Source organism: Saccostrea echinata, unplaced genomic scaffold, assembly GCF_033153115.1.
Source record: "Saccostrea echinata isolate AGI-Se365-2 ecotype Australia unplaced genomic scaffold, CSIRO_AGI_Sech_v1 ptg000025l, whole genome shotgun sequence".
Lineage (NCBI taxonomy): Eukaryota > Metazoa > Mollusca > Bivalvia > Ostreida > Ostreidae > Saccostrea > Saccostrea echinata.
Genome location: NW_026889774.1, coordinates 23,811,200 through 23,826,951, shown reverse-complemented (window position 1 = coordinate 23,826,951; position 15,752 = coordinate 23,811,200). Strand labels below are relative to the sequence as shown.

Sequence of the window (15,752 nt, the reverse complement as noted above, 5' to 3'; positions counted from 1 at the left end):
TATTTGGATGTAAAACTTGACTCCCTAATCCCTATTGTGCCCACGCTCTACCCCCGGGGGTCTTTATTTAATCAATTTAGAATCTACACTACCCCAGCATGCTTCCACAAATTTCAGCTTTTCTGGCCCAGTGGTTCATGAGAAGATTTTAAAAGATTTTTTCTACATATTTCAATGTAAAACTTGGATTTCCTATTGTGGCCCCGCCCTACCCCGGGGTCATGATTTGAACAATTTAGAATCTACACTACCCCAGGATGCTTCCACATAAGTTTCAGCTTTTCTGGCCCAGTGGTTCTTGAGAAGAAGATTTTTTAATGACCCCACCCTATTTTTGTCTTTCCTTGATTATCTCCCCTTGGAAGGAGGCTTGGCCCTTCATTTTAACAATTTAAATTCCTCTTCACCCAAGGATGCTTTGTACCAAGTTTGGGTAAAATTGGCCCAGTGGTTCTTGAGAAGAAGTTGAAAATGTGAAAAGTTCACAGACAGACGGACAATGGGTGATCAGAAAAGCTCGCTTGAGCTTTCAGCTCAGGTGAGCTAAAAACGTTTTCTAAGTTCTTTTATAGAAAATCTGGGTCAGGATTTTTTTAAACAAAAAATTGGTACAACGCCTCATGCTATGGATGTGTAGGATTAATTTTTTTTTCGTTTGAAGGGCCAATCTTTTAAGAGGGAGGTGATTAAAAATCAGGTGGTGTCATTTTGAAAATGGAAGAACTACTAAGCCAGAAAATTTTTTCTCACAAGTCCCATAATTCCTTATTCGGTATATATTTGAAGATCAGGGTTCACAACAATCTCTTTAAAAACAAAATTAAACAAGTTACCAGAAAATCGCCTAAAATTTCAACTGGACACATGTAAATGAACACATTAAAAATGCTGCAAAGCATTAAGTTGCAACTTAACTTCTAGTTTTTACTTTATAAATAATTTAATCCAGGTTGTAACGCGGTATTTGATTGGTGGAACCACTGGGCCATTTCAACCAAATTTGCCACAAAGTACCCTTGGGTAAAGGGGATTCAAATTTGTTCAAATGAAAGGTCAAGCCTTCTTCCAAATTGAGATGATTACAAATTAGTGAAAAATTAATGGCATCTTTCAAGAATCTTCTTCTCCAGAACCACTGGGCAAGGAAAGATGAAACTTATGTGGAAACATCCTCAGGTTGTGTAGATTCAAGTTTATTCAAATCATGACCTTCGGGGATAGGTTGGGGCCACAATGAACCATCAAAATTTTCCATAGGAATACATAGGATAAATCTTTAAAAATCTTCTCAAGAACAGCACAGCCATGATTGGTCATATTTATACGGAAGCATCCTCAGGTAGTGTAAATTCAAGTTTGTTCAAATTATGACCCCTGGGAGTAGGGTAGGGCCACGACAGAAGATAAAACATATAGGAAAAAATCTTTTTTAAAACTTCTAAAGCCATGATTTGTCAAAGAAATATGGTAGCATCTTTAGTTAGTGTAGATTCAAGTTTGTTCAAATCATGCCCCCTCCCATTAGGGATAGTTTGATACCACTTATAAAATACTGAACTCCTGGCCAAAGTTCTCAGGTGAGTGATGTGGCCCATGGGCCTCTTGTTTACAAGCCGCTTCGCGGGGGAGTCACAGGGGAGAAGTCAACAGCATGCAATGAAGTTGCAGGAGAGATCAACGGCATTTGATATAGATGTCTCAGAGGAGAAATCAACTGCCTATCAATTCATCTCAGTAAATGACAAAAATTACTAACAGGATAACATTTATACTCCTAAAATCTCCTCAATCCGGTATTATTCTTTCTGTTGCACATTTGTTTGGGTTTTTGCTTGTTTTTCACCGAGGTGAGTTTAGATTGTGCTTTTTTTAGCGATACATTGCCATTTTCAACACGAGATACTCCATGGTTAACGGTTTCAAGTTTGTTCCGATGGCTCAAAATAAGCAGAAAGAACTCCACCAACTCAACCACAGAGAGAAGACTGGCGCCTAAGAAAATCCCCATCAGGCCGCCGATATTACCTGTAGAGACCAATATAAAAGGGCTTTTTAATGATATTTATGCGATATTTTATTTGTCCTGAATTTTTCAAATGCATTTACGTTCAGCATTCTAAAACTGTGCAATTACTTAGTTCATTTGAGAAGTTTAAATGTTCATTTTAGATTTTGCACTTACTGAGCATCTCAAAAATATTGAACTCTGGGACCTCTGTGACAACTGTCTCAATCAGCGAGTCGTAATAAATCTTCAACTCGATATAATTGTCTCTGAAAGAAAATACAACATTCGCTCATTGTTATAATAAAACGGCAAACATCTTAAAAATGTGCACATAAAGTCGTGGGTATACTTAGTATTCTTGTCGTCATTGTAAAGGGATCCCTTTTCCGTTTTTTTTTTCTTCTTATAACAAAATATCTTAATCGTAGGGTTACTCTTTTTAACAATTCTGTGTAAATTTATTTTCATTAGCAGTGATTGATTAAAAGCTCTTTATCGTGTACGTTTATACTCGTATAAGAAAACCTTCTTTTCATAAAGCACAATGTTCTGCCTTTAAATCTAAGATCAAATGCAAAAACTTTGTACTTCTTTCTGTTTGAACAATTTAGTAAGTGGCATTCTTGTGTGTATGTTATTGTGAATAAGGAGTTTAGTTATTTAACAATTTATTTTCGTTTTTACCCCCCCCCCCTTTAAAAAACAACAAACCACCACTTTGAAGGCGCCGAAACATGACTGAAATACTGTCGACTAGACAATCAACAACTTCTTGAGAAAGATAAACCCATTGCCAATTTTCAAATGGATCTACTATTACTACTCAGTTACGATCACCTTATTTATGCATCTACAGCTTTTCCAAAATGTATGTCAAACTGGATTAAACGACATGTACATGCATATACATGTACTTCGAAATCATCACTTTTCGTGGGGACCAATGTTCGTGGAGTCGTCCTTACCCCACGAACGAAAACCTTATCAACGTATCGATTCGTGAATCTTCTGCAAGCGAGTTAGTCCCAAGTTGATTCCCCACAAACCCTATAAATTGATAAATTAAATTGATTCTAGAGTAGTCTGCATAATGTGTCTCTAGTTGTTGAGGCTAAAACGGTTATTTTTGCGTACAACTGTTGACATTCAGCTATTTTTGAACAGCATTTAATTCCCTAGATAGTGTCATTTTGGAAAGAGATGAATACATTTATATACGTGATATAAAGAAGATGGGTGAACATGACGAGCGAAAAGCCTATAGTGTGACAAACATGAAGGTGAAAAATTAAATCTCATTTATATCAAAATTCATCTAACATTAAAATATACTTTATGTAAAATCTCTACAATTTGCAAAAATCTCTCAAAGATTGAAATTATTTGCCTTTGAAATATTATATACACACTAAAGAGGGCAAAAAAAGTCATTTTTCTCATAACACTATTTTTCGATATGAGTGGGTCTTCGCTCCATTTTTTTCGAAAGTTAATACCTAAAGTTTGCATTAAAACATTTTTTCGTTACCAAAAATATGGGGCAAAGACCAACTATACCTTAAAAATATACTTTTATGACATAATATTCGCATCTTTTCGAGAAATACTTGAAGTCCGTTAAGTCAAGTCACAAACATGATTTAAATGCCACTATTCATCAGGACTTGTATAGTCTAGTGATTAGCGTACTAGTCTCGAAAGAAAGTGATACACAGGATTTTTTATTGCTAGGGTTCGAACCCCACGAATACCACATCATTTTTTTTTAATCAAAGAATAAAGAAAATTTTCCTCAGAAAAGCTTTGTTTATCATAATTTCATAAATTTCAATAATGAGAACTTTAATCTAAATACTAAATTCACAAATTTAATATGATTTTTATATATCTGAAGCTACGAGGGGTGATCAAAAAGTTCGCGAACTATCTCTATATTTACAAAACCACAATTCAGATCAGAATGAAATTTGGCACACATATAGTCATACACATGTTCTATAAATAACAGATGTTTTTAAATAGCTATTCTCTGTAACCACTTAAACTTCTTTGCCACGCTTGGTCACAGATTTTGATGAAACTTTGCCCATTATTACAACTTAACACTAGAAACATATATCAAATAAAATTTCGTTGCTATGTGTCTTGGTTGCCATGGTAACAGCCAGAAAAGTTGAAAAAATTGAGATTTTCAGCCACTTTGAATCTTTATTAAGCCTCAATAAAGATTAAGAAAAACAAACAAACTATTCTCACAAAAACATGACACCTTGTTGCAACTTATGCTATAAAGAAACTATTTAGAATTTATCTCTAAGTAAGTGGTAACCATGGGTACATTTGGAATACATTTTAGATGCTGAAAAATGCTGAAAAACACTCAATATTCAATAAAGATAGATGTTACATGATCAAACTCGATCAACAATTGAAGAAAAACGATAAAAACATTTGACCTTAAGTAATTAGGTATTGGCAATATTATTCTAAAAATAACTTTCATGGTTGCCATGGTAACACAGTGTAACCATGCAAAATTCATTGCTAAGATTGGGTTAATGTTACTATCTTGAGGAAAAACAATAAAATTCATGACTGGCACATATACATACATAAGAAAAATTGGGATTAATTGTTACTTTGCAGTGTAACCATGGAAACAACGTACCAGTTGTTAAAGTGATATTTTTTAAATTGCTTTAGGAATTTACTTACCTTTTAATCAAGGAACATAATTATGATTTGACTCACCTTGAATAATACTTATCTGGTAGAACTAAAGTTGAATATCGTATATTGATAAAGCTTGTTGAAAAATACAACACTGTTGCTATGGTTACCAAGAAGGGAAAATGTTCGATTTTGTTAATTTTATATCAATATGAAATCCTATGTGCCAGCTTTTTGCATCCAGTTAGAGATTGGGTGGTAGTCAAAATTGAAAGTCAGGTTAGTTGTTCATATATATATCAATCAAAAAAGTTTTGGGAATCTACATACAAGGATACGTATCCAAGGAAACAGAATATTTTTCAGATTTTTATGCATATTATTTCCATAGCAACGCTCTTTTTAAAGAATCAAATTTGAATTTTTTGAAATGTGAAAATTAGGGTCACACCAACGCCTTTAAAAATTGATCATCAGTTATATAGAAATATGCTTTGTAAAAAGATAGGATAAGATTAAAATACTAAGAGAGTAAATTTAAAATCCCTTTGTGGTATTAAAACCATGGCAACCATTGCCAACCTATAAGAAATATCATATTTCGTCCTTGGTATATGTTTCAAGGATCTCTTGTCTATTATTTGCTTGCATTTCAACCTATAATTGTTTTTATTCTTAAGTGTATGACTTTATAAAATTAAATGAACAAAATTATTACTTTTGAATAATTTGTTTCCATAGTAACGTATGTAATAGTTGATTTAACAAACATATTTATCATGCATTTAAAACATCAGGCCTTAAACTTTCAGAAACAGTCATTGCCACTTGTTTACTTTGCTGCAAACGTTAACTGTGGGACTCTGAACATGTTGAAAAATGCCATTTTTCAAAATTTAGGACATGTTGCTATGGTAACCATGACACGTAGCAACCAATTTTTACCTGATTTGAGTTTACGGTGTCAAAGACTTTTATCATAGAGAGTTTGGAGAAATTCTGAGACTATGCGTGCCACAGCTCCTATATAAAAGTTAAAGTCATTCCAGAGAATGGCTCTTAAATAATGTTTTGCTCCGTGTTTGTGACGCCACAATGTGAAAATGACGTCAATATGTAGGTCACTTGTGACAAAAAATGGTTGACTCAGTCGTACTCGAGCAACGAACGGCTGTAAAGTTTAACATATATCCTGGAAATTCTTTTGCAGTAGAAGATGACAATTTGTAAAAGGTTTATGAAGACAAAAGACTTACCAGACGTTCAATCATTAATTGGATGGATTGTTTTAGTGAAGGCAGGGAGATGGTTAAAAATGATGTTTGTTATGTCTCCCAGCGAAAGCAAGCCGGGGAAAAAGATGTGTCCTTAGCTGAGCACTTTGTTATGAAACATCGTCAAGTTACAATCAGAAAAATGGTTGAATATCTTAACAATACTATAATCAATAAATCCCTGAAATATCGTTTACTTTAGACTTTAAACATATGAGATATGATAAAAAGAATGCGCCCATACTTTATCCACACTGGATAAACGACGCTTCCGAGACAGAGAACTCGGGTTGTGATGGATCACTATACTATATGTGGGAAGGGATATCCTTATCCACCCAACCTATTGCCGAAATTTGGCCATTTCTGACAGATGGGCTGTTCTTGTTATAAAAAATAACTTGCATGGTACATGGCCGTAGGAACCGATATTATTTGCCGATATATAGATTACTATAGTAAACTTAGATACTATTAATCCGAGATTCCTCTGACTCTAACCTCTGCTTTTATATTTTGACATGATCTCCCCTGCACATGTCAAAATATAAAAGCAGGGGTTAGAGTCAGAGGAATCTCGGATTTAAGATACTATATGCTTGTGTCCCCTTAAAAAACGTCTGATAACCTTCTTTTTTTTTTTCTTGTCAGGAAATTTTTGGATAGTGCCCCCTCAACTGTCAACTGAAAATGTATGGCTGTGCCCCCCCCCCTCCACAAACTGAATTTGCTTCCTACGGGCCTGTGGTAAGAAACATAAGACTCGGAAAAATCTCTTAGCTGCTACGGAGCATGTCACGTGACTGCCTGGATCACGTGATTCGCGCATAGAACAATGACAGATCACAGATGTGCATAAAAATCGGAGAGGACTACTTTAAAAAATAATAAACACTGAAACCTCATTTTATGTCTTTTAAGGAAGTTATTCAATTAGTTCGCGAACTTTTTGATCACCCCTCGTATAAATAGGCTTTCTGCACGCTATGTTCACCCATCTCCTTATTTTGAAATGGGGCATCTTTATAAAATTGGTTAAGGTTCATCCTCCTCCATTTGTTCACTCATACGAATTTGCTTTTATGATAATGATTTATAAAAAAAAAAAAAAATCTAAACTGTAATTGAAATGAGACCATTTTCAGTATAATTTGACAAAAATCACATTTTCATTTGACATTCTTTTTTAAAAGGGAATAAGTGGCGGGTTGTTACAAAGTACCGCACAAAAGCGTCCTTTTGTTGTAAGTACTAGTAACCCAGTGTCACAAATTAATGAAACTTTTGAAATATATAAAACCAAAACTATTCATATGAAATATTACAATGTTTGTTGTAAAAAGGCGGTATAGTACCAAAAATTGCTATTGAAAATCGGTAAATGAAATTCGATTTCGAGTAAAAGCACCTTCTTGTCAGAAATTCTGGTATAAAAATAAAAATTTCTTTAAAAAAATAGTTAACTATACCCTTACTCCAATTTTATTGCACAGGCCTTAATTAATAAAAAGTTATATAACGTTTATAGGCACCGTTTTTACACCTGCTTACGTAATGACAGCTGCATTAACAATGACGGCTCATTGCAATTTGATGAACTGTTGTTCGGAACTTGAATGAACTCTATCAGAGCAGCATACAATCAAGTCACAAATGTTCAGAACACACAGAACAGATTTCCAGTCGTTAGTGTTTAAATGACATGAGCGGTTTTCTATGGTATGTGAATCATTCGGCAAACCTCGGCTGATTCCATCACCTTCATCAAACGATGAGGTACGAATCGGCCGAGGTGTGCCGAGTAGTATGTGAATAAACCAATCTAAGAAAGAGATCGGTCGAAAGAAATGAACATAGAAATCATAGCGACACTGTGCACCTTCATTCGGGAAAACAGACCAAAGGAAAAAAAAACTTCTGAAAGTTATTTTTTATGAATTATTAAATACATATACATGTATGTACATTGTATATTTAATTGTTATATTACTTCACAACAATCATAATGTTTCAATATGCCATCATTATATTTAACATATTATGCTGAATTTCAAGAAATATGTGGTCTTTTTTCTTCTAAAATAATTACCAGTGAGCTTAACGTTATTTATTTTTTTTTTTTTACATTTGACAAGGTACTGAGTAGGATGCACTAAATTTATCATTATTCGTAGATTTTTTAAGTAATCCTGTTTAAAAAGCGTAATTTATCAATCAACACACTACGTAAACAAAGAAAATTTTATAAAATACGTTTATTTCTACAAAAGGAAAGAGCTCAGTCAAGGCAAATTCGGGAATGCCTCGAAGTCATAAATCGCAGTGGGAGTTACCTTTCATATAAGAAAGTCAATGACCCTTAAGTTTAGACGATTTAGATTCCATTCTAGACGAAATGATACTAAAAAATTTTAGACTATTAGTTCACCAATTATTAATAGAAGTCTCTTGTCTTCTAAAAGAGATGCGATCCGTTATTTTGCATATTTTTTTTTATTTAGTGGATGAAGTTAAAAAAAATTTGCCGATCTGTTTGGGAAAAAAATCTTTCTAAAAAAAATATCAATTATGATAAGTACATCGCGATATTATGCATAAAATGGACAGTAGAGCGCTCGCTCCGTGATCGGAAGGTCATGGTTTCAAACACCGACCGCGACTGACCTATGTCGATGAAGTAGCAACTGTTCCTTCTCCAAGCGCTCGGCACCTTGAAGTGAAAGTTGCGGGTCTTTCGGATGAGACCTTAGAAACCGATGCCCCATGTAACGAGAGGCGTTGGCACGACTAAGATCTCTCAATGCTCAATAGTCCTGAATGCCGAATAAGGGTCTTAATAAGGGTCTTAATGTGAAACCCCTCATCGGTATATGGTGAAAGCTCTATATGAGGGAAAAATTCTCGAACGGGACGCAAAGCAACATGATGTACAATCAATCCTAACATGGACCTGGGTAATCCAAAACCCGAAATATATACACGTGACACAGGGAAAAAATCGATTGCTGAACGATCACGCTTTTGTGTCGCATCAAACCTGTTTCAAATTCTATTCATACCGAATCCATCAGGGGGGGTGGGGGGGGGGGTGGGTGGGGGGTAATCAGTGCTCACAAGTTATTTCGGTCATTGAATATAGCTAGAACTATCAAGATCGCCAAAATATAATTCAATAGAACCTCCCCCACACACACACATACACACAAGAGATCTGATGTTTTGTTCACTATAATTTTGGCCGAGAGAAAAATTACGCTTACCTGGTACCAGTATTTGCCAAATATTTTTCTCTGTTAAAATCTATGTATACTATATAATTTCAAAGTGTTTAGGTCTTTTTAACTTACTTTGCGTAACTTGGAGATAGTAAAATACCCCTCCCTACAAAATATTGGTACATGAAGTCAGACATGAATCGAGCGTAAGAAATGGAGGTTTTGTATTCGTGTTTATAGCAGGGCCTCTGGCATTTGCATCTTCTTGCAAAATTGCTGGTTCCTGAAATGACAATATATGACAATAAATCATAAATATCTATTAAAAAAAGTGCACCTTATGCAATTTTTATGTGTCTTCAAGTATCTCTCAGTTCTCAAGTTTCCAAGGGGTGACTTGAAATAAGTTAAAACGGAATAATAGTGATACTCACTATAGAATACAAAGCATCTCTCCAGTTCCTTATATGCACACAGTCGTTCTGGTCCTGTTTAAGGGAAAAGGTATAGGTATTTAACGTTTGTAACACTTTTACCGGTGCTAAATTTATTTTAAAAAATCGTTACATACCAACTTCACATATTTTCTAAATACATAATTACACATGTACCCACCCCCTCCCAAAAAATTGATTTGGATCAATATATTAATAAATATGACACTACAAGTACATGTATACCTGGATGAAGGAAGTGACGACAGTTTTTACAGCTTTCGTTCGCGCTAACCAGATGGTCGATCATGCACTCCATTCGGCATGATTTCTCACTGTAGAAAGAATACCGTTTTAGTGGGTTTCCAGCTTCATTGACGTTTAAACAGCTGCCGTAGGGTTTACCAAGAAAGCTTTTCTAGAAAAAGATGTAAAATAGAAATAATATAATCATATAATAATATTTGTATGAAATATATGGAGATAACGAACAGTATACAAGCTCAAAAGTCCATTAAATAATACAAAATAGGAGCAGAGCAAACACGGACCTCCAAACATCAGAGGTGGGATCAGGTGCCATGGAGGAGTGAGCATCCCTTGCCGACCGGTCACACCCGCCGTGTGCTCCTTGTCATGATTGGGAAATAACGGAAAAATCCGTCGACAATTCAGTGTGTAAATAATGGCCTAACAATTAGTATGAAAAACGTCAGTCAGCATTTGACTCAATGATAAACTGTATTTGCTGACAAGGTCATTGTATCGACCATAGAACTTACGAAATGATGACTTTAAACGAGACTACTGATATTCGTGTTTCATCAACTTGTTTGTCAATAATTAACCTCGTTTTAGAAATTGTACATACGTAGAGCATGCTCTTGCGTATCGAATCAACTGAGAGATTATATACTCCGTATGCAGGTGATGAAGGTATATTGCTGCATAAGTAAGGGAAGTTGACGATTGAAAAGTTAAAGTCATCACGTTTATCACAAAGCTTGGTTGCTAGATTACCATTAACGTCTTTTTCAAGTAAAATATCCAAATATGAAACAGATGTGTCAGACTCTGTGGTATCTTTTATCTCAAGCTCACCAGGATATATCGTATCGACATAAGAATGGAAATAGCCATTGTTAATTGACAATACGTCGTCGATATATCTAAATGTCGAGTCAAAGGCCACAGCAAGTGTTTTCTTCTTTTCAAGTACAAGATTTTGGACAAATTCTGCTTCATATGAAAACAAAAAAGGTCTGCTAATAACGGGGCGCAATTGGTACCCATGGGAATTCCTGTAGATTGTTGGAAGACCTGGTCTCCAAAAACCACATAGATATTGTCAATCAGAAACTCGAGCATCTTTTTAATATCAACTTTAGAGTACTTGTGTGTACAATCAGAATGTTTTTTAACAAAATATATTTGCAAATGACCAATGATAAGGTAAGTAAATTTACAAGTACCATTTTTATTGAAAAAGCAGCTGTCAATGATATCAAAAAGCCTGGACTTTATTTATCGTGGGGAATGTGTATAAAGTTGAAAAGTCGTAAGTTTTTAAGCTGTTAATTTTGGTAAAATCTTGTGATTTCAAATATTCCAAAAGTTTCTTGGAATTTTTAAGTATCTACATCTGATTTACACCACTTCTCGAATATATTGTTGCACAGTACTCTTGAAGTTTCTCTTTCACTACTGTTAATATCTTAGTGAGGAGTAAAGAAAGAGGCTTGGTTGAACATTTACTGGAACCTGCTATGTATATTTGTTTGTAAGGATTTTTATGAAGTTTCGGAATCCAATATAAATATGGTAATTCAAATACATATGGTAATTCAAATTCATTTTGGTTGTTTGGAATATTAAAAATATTCAAAACTGACATATGATTTTGAAGAATTTCTTCCTTAGAAAGGGAACTATGAGTATAAGCTGGATTACCACTTGTAGAATTAAATCCAAGTTCCTCTAAGATACATTTAATATAATGAACCTTACAAACAAAGACAATGTTGTTACCTGCTTTGTCAGTAGGGACCAGTACGTACTGATCATGTGATATGAACATATTTTATTGTTTAGATATTACAACAAAAGGATCGGACACAAGTTCTTAAAACTTAGAACGTCCTCTCCTTTATAACAATTAATTACACAAAATAATGTTAAAATATTAAACTACACTGGAACCAAAGGTCATTATGATTATCTTACATAGGTTATGCATGTACAAAATTGATCATGTAATCTATCTAATTCTTTTTTCACTTCTGGATTATTTAAGACTGCCATGAAATACTGTAAATGAATTATATTTAGCGGGTACGATATTTGGCGGAAATTGTTTTGGGGACACGAACATTTAAGAATAGATTTGATTTAGTGCATTTCTTTTTGTTCTTATTGATGTGTATTTATATACTTGAATTAGCGGAAATTGCTTTCCGCCAAAGGCGGTTAAAATAATACACAGCCAAATGTAATATGTTTACAGTAATGCGTATAGCATAAAACACAAAAACAATTTTTGTTCTTTGGTTTTCCATTATAATGATTTCAGTTTAGGACTAAGCGTAAAACAAAATGGAAATAGAAAGCAATGTTCATGATTTTGTCTTGATCTATGAGATTCATATTATTTTTAAAGTCATTTTCTGCCTCCAAAATCACACGCATATATATGTACTTTTACACATTTACGTCGATATCTTTCAAGTCATTAAATATTCTCCAAATTCGTTAATGTTCCTAGAATTTATTTGTAATGAAAGGCTTTAATAAGAAGGACTGGCAGGAAGTGAATGAATTGCTTTATTATCATTACACACAATAAAGAACTATGTTTTTTCTGTAATTTATGCTTCAACTTCTTTTAAAATCTCGGTTGTTCAAACAGTTGCGGTTTTAAGTGGGTGGGCAGGAGGCACATGCTCTCCCTTTTTTTCTGTCTCTGGATTTGCAGGTAGTATTTAACACAACTGTGTCTACAGAACAGTTAAATATTTACTTAGGTTTCTTTTGCAGTCTGACTAAAGCCAGTCCCTACTATTTAACGAAGTAAAACAGTAGCTAGCTTTAGTCAGACTGGCTTCTTTTGTTTAAAACTTTTATTCTCAAGCATGAATTCAGTAATATAAATGCCTAATTTCTTATTTTGGGTTTTAAAAACAAATTGATATGTTTCACTTGTAAGAGTAAATATGTAGGGAAATAAAGTCAATACAGGCATATTTCAAATATCTGTTCTACAAATGCACGGTTTTCCTTCTTTAGAAAAGAGGGGAAAGGAAGCTTCAGTACCGCATATTATTACACTTCCTCTTTTCAAAAAACCTGGATCCGCGCCCCTGATTCCACATTCACTTGCATGGCAACTTACCCTGGTCTTACTGATGATTGCGTCGGCTGATAATCCAGGAGCCACCAAAAATCCACCCAGAGAAGGAAGGGGGTCTGTCCCTGGATCATGAAGAATTACCTGTCGACAAAGTAAAAAATTATCTACATTTTAGATACTCTAATTTGTAGCTTATATATGAGAGAGAGAAAGGGTGTAATCACCCCCCCTTTTTTTGTTGGAAACGCTATAGGTAAGTATTTATGGGATAGCTTTACTATGTGTGTACACTAGATGCTTGGTTCATAGTTACTCTGTAATGGTGTTTGTCTGTAAATTTGTTTTGATAATTTGATCTTCACGCCTATTCTAATAGGGCGGAACAAATTTAATTTTGAATGAAATGGTGAGTCACGTTTTTTCGAAGAAAACATTTGTTTAAAAGTGGACAGATGGGTTTTTAAACAATTCAATCAATCATGTTCTACATTTTTTTAAATAAACGTACATTGCCTTAGCAAATAAGATCACCTAAATGGTTTTGACATTAGCTTTTAATATTTCAGCTCTGAAAATAAACCCTAAAGGAGGTATCTCCAAGGATTAAAGTTTATTCATTATTCATAAAAGGGGGAGCCAGCTCATTAACTTACAGTATTTCAATAAAAAATGCAGTTCCATTATTTTTCCGGACCACTCTTTTGTATACTTTTATTTTGAAGTAATTGTTACAATGCGGTATTTATTTTTATGATTATTTCACAAATGAAATTATATCGAGGGTAAACGAAATATTGGTCCCTGTAGCTTTTCATTATATGACATCTGCTTCAAAACAAACTACGTCTCTAATTTTCAAATGTGTGTTGTTTGATAAAAGTGAACGACCAAGGGAACGTTTGTAGATTTCTATACATTACATGGAATTTAATGTCAAATCAGGACCTTAAATGGGCATAACGTACAACATACATAATTGCATTACATATATTGATTTTTTTTGTAATCAAATGTCTGAGAGATTTATTTTACGATCAAATCAATGTATAGCCACCAGCCCCCCACCCCGGTAATGGATCGTAGTTAGCTCAACAACGAAGCTAGCATGTATTTGAATGCTTGAAATAATATATAAACATTTGTATCTAGAAAGTAATAGAGTGAATCACTTAAAAATTCGCCTGTTAGACTGCAAGCCCGTAGCAAAGGTTATTAAGGGGGGGGGGGGCAACTTCCCAAAATATCTGACAAGCAAAAAAATCCTAAGCTGACCAAAAAGAAAAGCGGGGGGGGGGGGGGACAACACTTCCCAAAATTATCTAGCAAGCAAATAAATAAAAAGAAATTAAAAAACTAAGCTGACCAACAGAAAAGCGGGGAGGGGGGGAGCAATACTTCCCAAAATTATCTGACAATTAAAAAAAAAAAGAAAAAGAAAAAGCTAATTCACTGTCCAAATCCTGAAATTTGCCAGTGCTCGACCTTACAACATCAATTAGTGGGGGGGGGGGGGGGGGGCAGGATCTTAAGGAAAACTTACTATAGCAATGTATTATACTCAGAAAAAAAGGGGGCGCCCCCCCCCCCCCCCTCGCGTTCTACGGACTTTTATGTAGTTTTCACAGATGGTTGAAACTAAAGTCAAAGCTATGTTGGCGATTTTGGGTTGGGGGTTAAGGTCAAGAATTCAGAAAGCCAAGGAGTAAGAGAATTGTAAGACTGAAATTATGAGTATGTCTCGTCTTCTGGAGATATGTACCTTGATTCCAGCTTGTATTGTAGCAGAGTAATAATACTCCAGTTGTCCGATATCTATAAACACCCTCAGGCCGCCATCAGGACCAGTGTACGAAGCCTGTAGCCTCTCTCTCTCCTCTCCATTGAAAGTAAAACACACACCCATTTCAGTTAGAGTCTTCTGAAAGAGACTTGAGCAGTTCATAAGAGTTCCTTTCCACGTACATATCGGTATCATTTCGCGAACTGTGTTAGAATACTCATAGAGGCATTTCAGCATTTCCTCTCCGTTTGGATCTTCTCCAATCACAAAACCAAGTCCTGGCGTTAGTCTATCCTCTATTACCAGAGTTTCGCCATAATTCAGAAAAAGATTGTCAAGATTTGCGAAGACCGAGTCATTGCACTGTGTTATGGATTTTTTGACCATGTTCATGTTGCAGATGGTCACGGCAGGGAAATCGATGTTTTGTTTGTTTTCGGCAGACACTTGAGTGAGTTTAGAATATTTAAAAAAGTCAATGAATGCTTCCACAATGGATGCAACTAAAACACCGGTCATCAACAAGGTCAAAATCAACCAGATGTATCTACAAACCAAATGAAATTATTCTGGTTTTGATTAAATATTGTATGCATTTCTCATGTTGCTTTCCTATTTTTTTTAACATAAGAAATATTGACATCTGAGTTCAAAGCTGCCCTCTTATTTCCTAGGGAAAAAATGCATATTTGATGTTTTACTAGAGAAAGACATTGATGATGGCAAACTGTCAACTAGACTTTATGATAAATGTGATGATTTCAACTTTTCTATCGTCAACTCTCCTTATTTATGTAGCAATATACCAATATAACCTGTATATGAAGCGTTTGTTTTTCAGTTGATTCGAGAGCAGCATGCTCTACGAACGAACAATTTATAGAACGAGATAAGCTATTAACAAATAAGTTGATGATACAAGGATAGTAACAATATTGTCGTTTAAAGTTAACATTTTGCAAATTCTATGGTCGAAACAAAGACCTTGTTACCAAATACAATCTGTCGTTTGATCGAATGTTGAC

The 15,752-nt window shown here is 34.6% G+C and overlaps 1 protein-coding gene across 1 annotated transcript; it reads right to left on the bottom strand.

The window, feature by feature from the left end:
- Positions 1 to 1,774: 1,774 nt before the first annotated feature.
- Positions 1,775 to 15,120, bottom strand: LOC133192361 (acid-sensing ion channel 1B-like). Its single transcript, XM_061328377.1, has 7 exons — positions 14,707 to 15,120; positions 12,990 to 13,088; positions 9,848 to 10,019; positions 9,602 to 9,655; positions 9,300 to 9,450; positions 2,183 to 2,274; positions 1,775 to 2,025 (listed from the first exon to the last, which is right to left on the bottom strand). The coding sequence occupies exons 1-7, from the start codon at positions 15,118 to 15,120 to the stop codon at positions 1,775 to 1,777; spliced, it is 1,233 nt and encodes a 410-aa protein (XP_061184361.1).
- Positions 15,121 to 15,752: the final 632 nt, after the last annotated feature.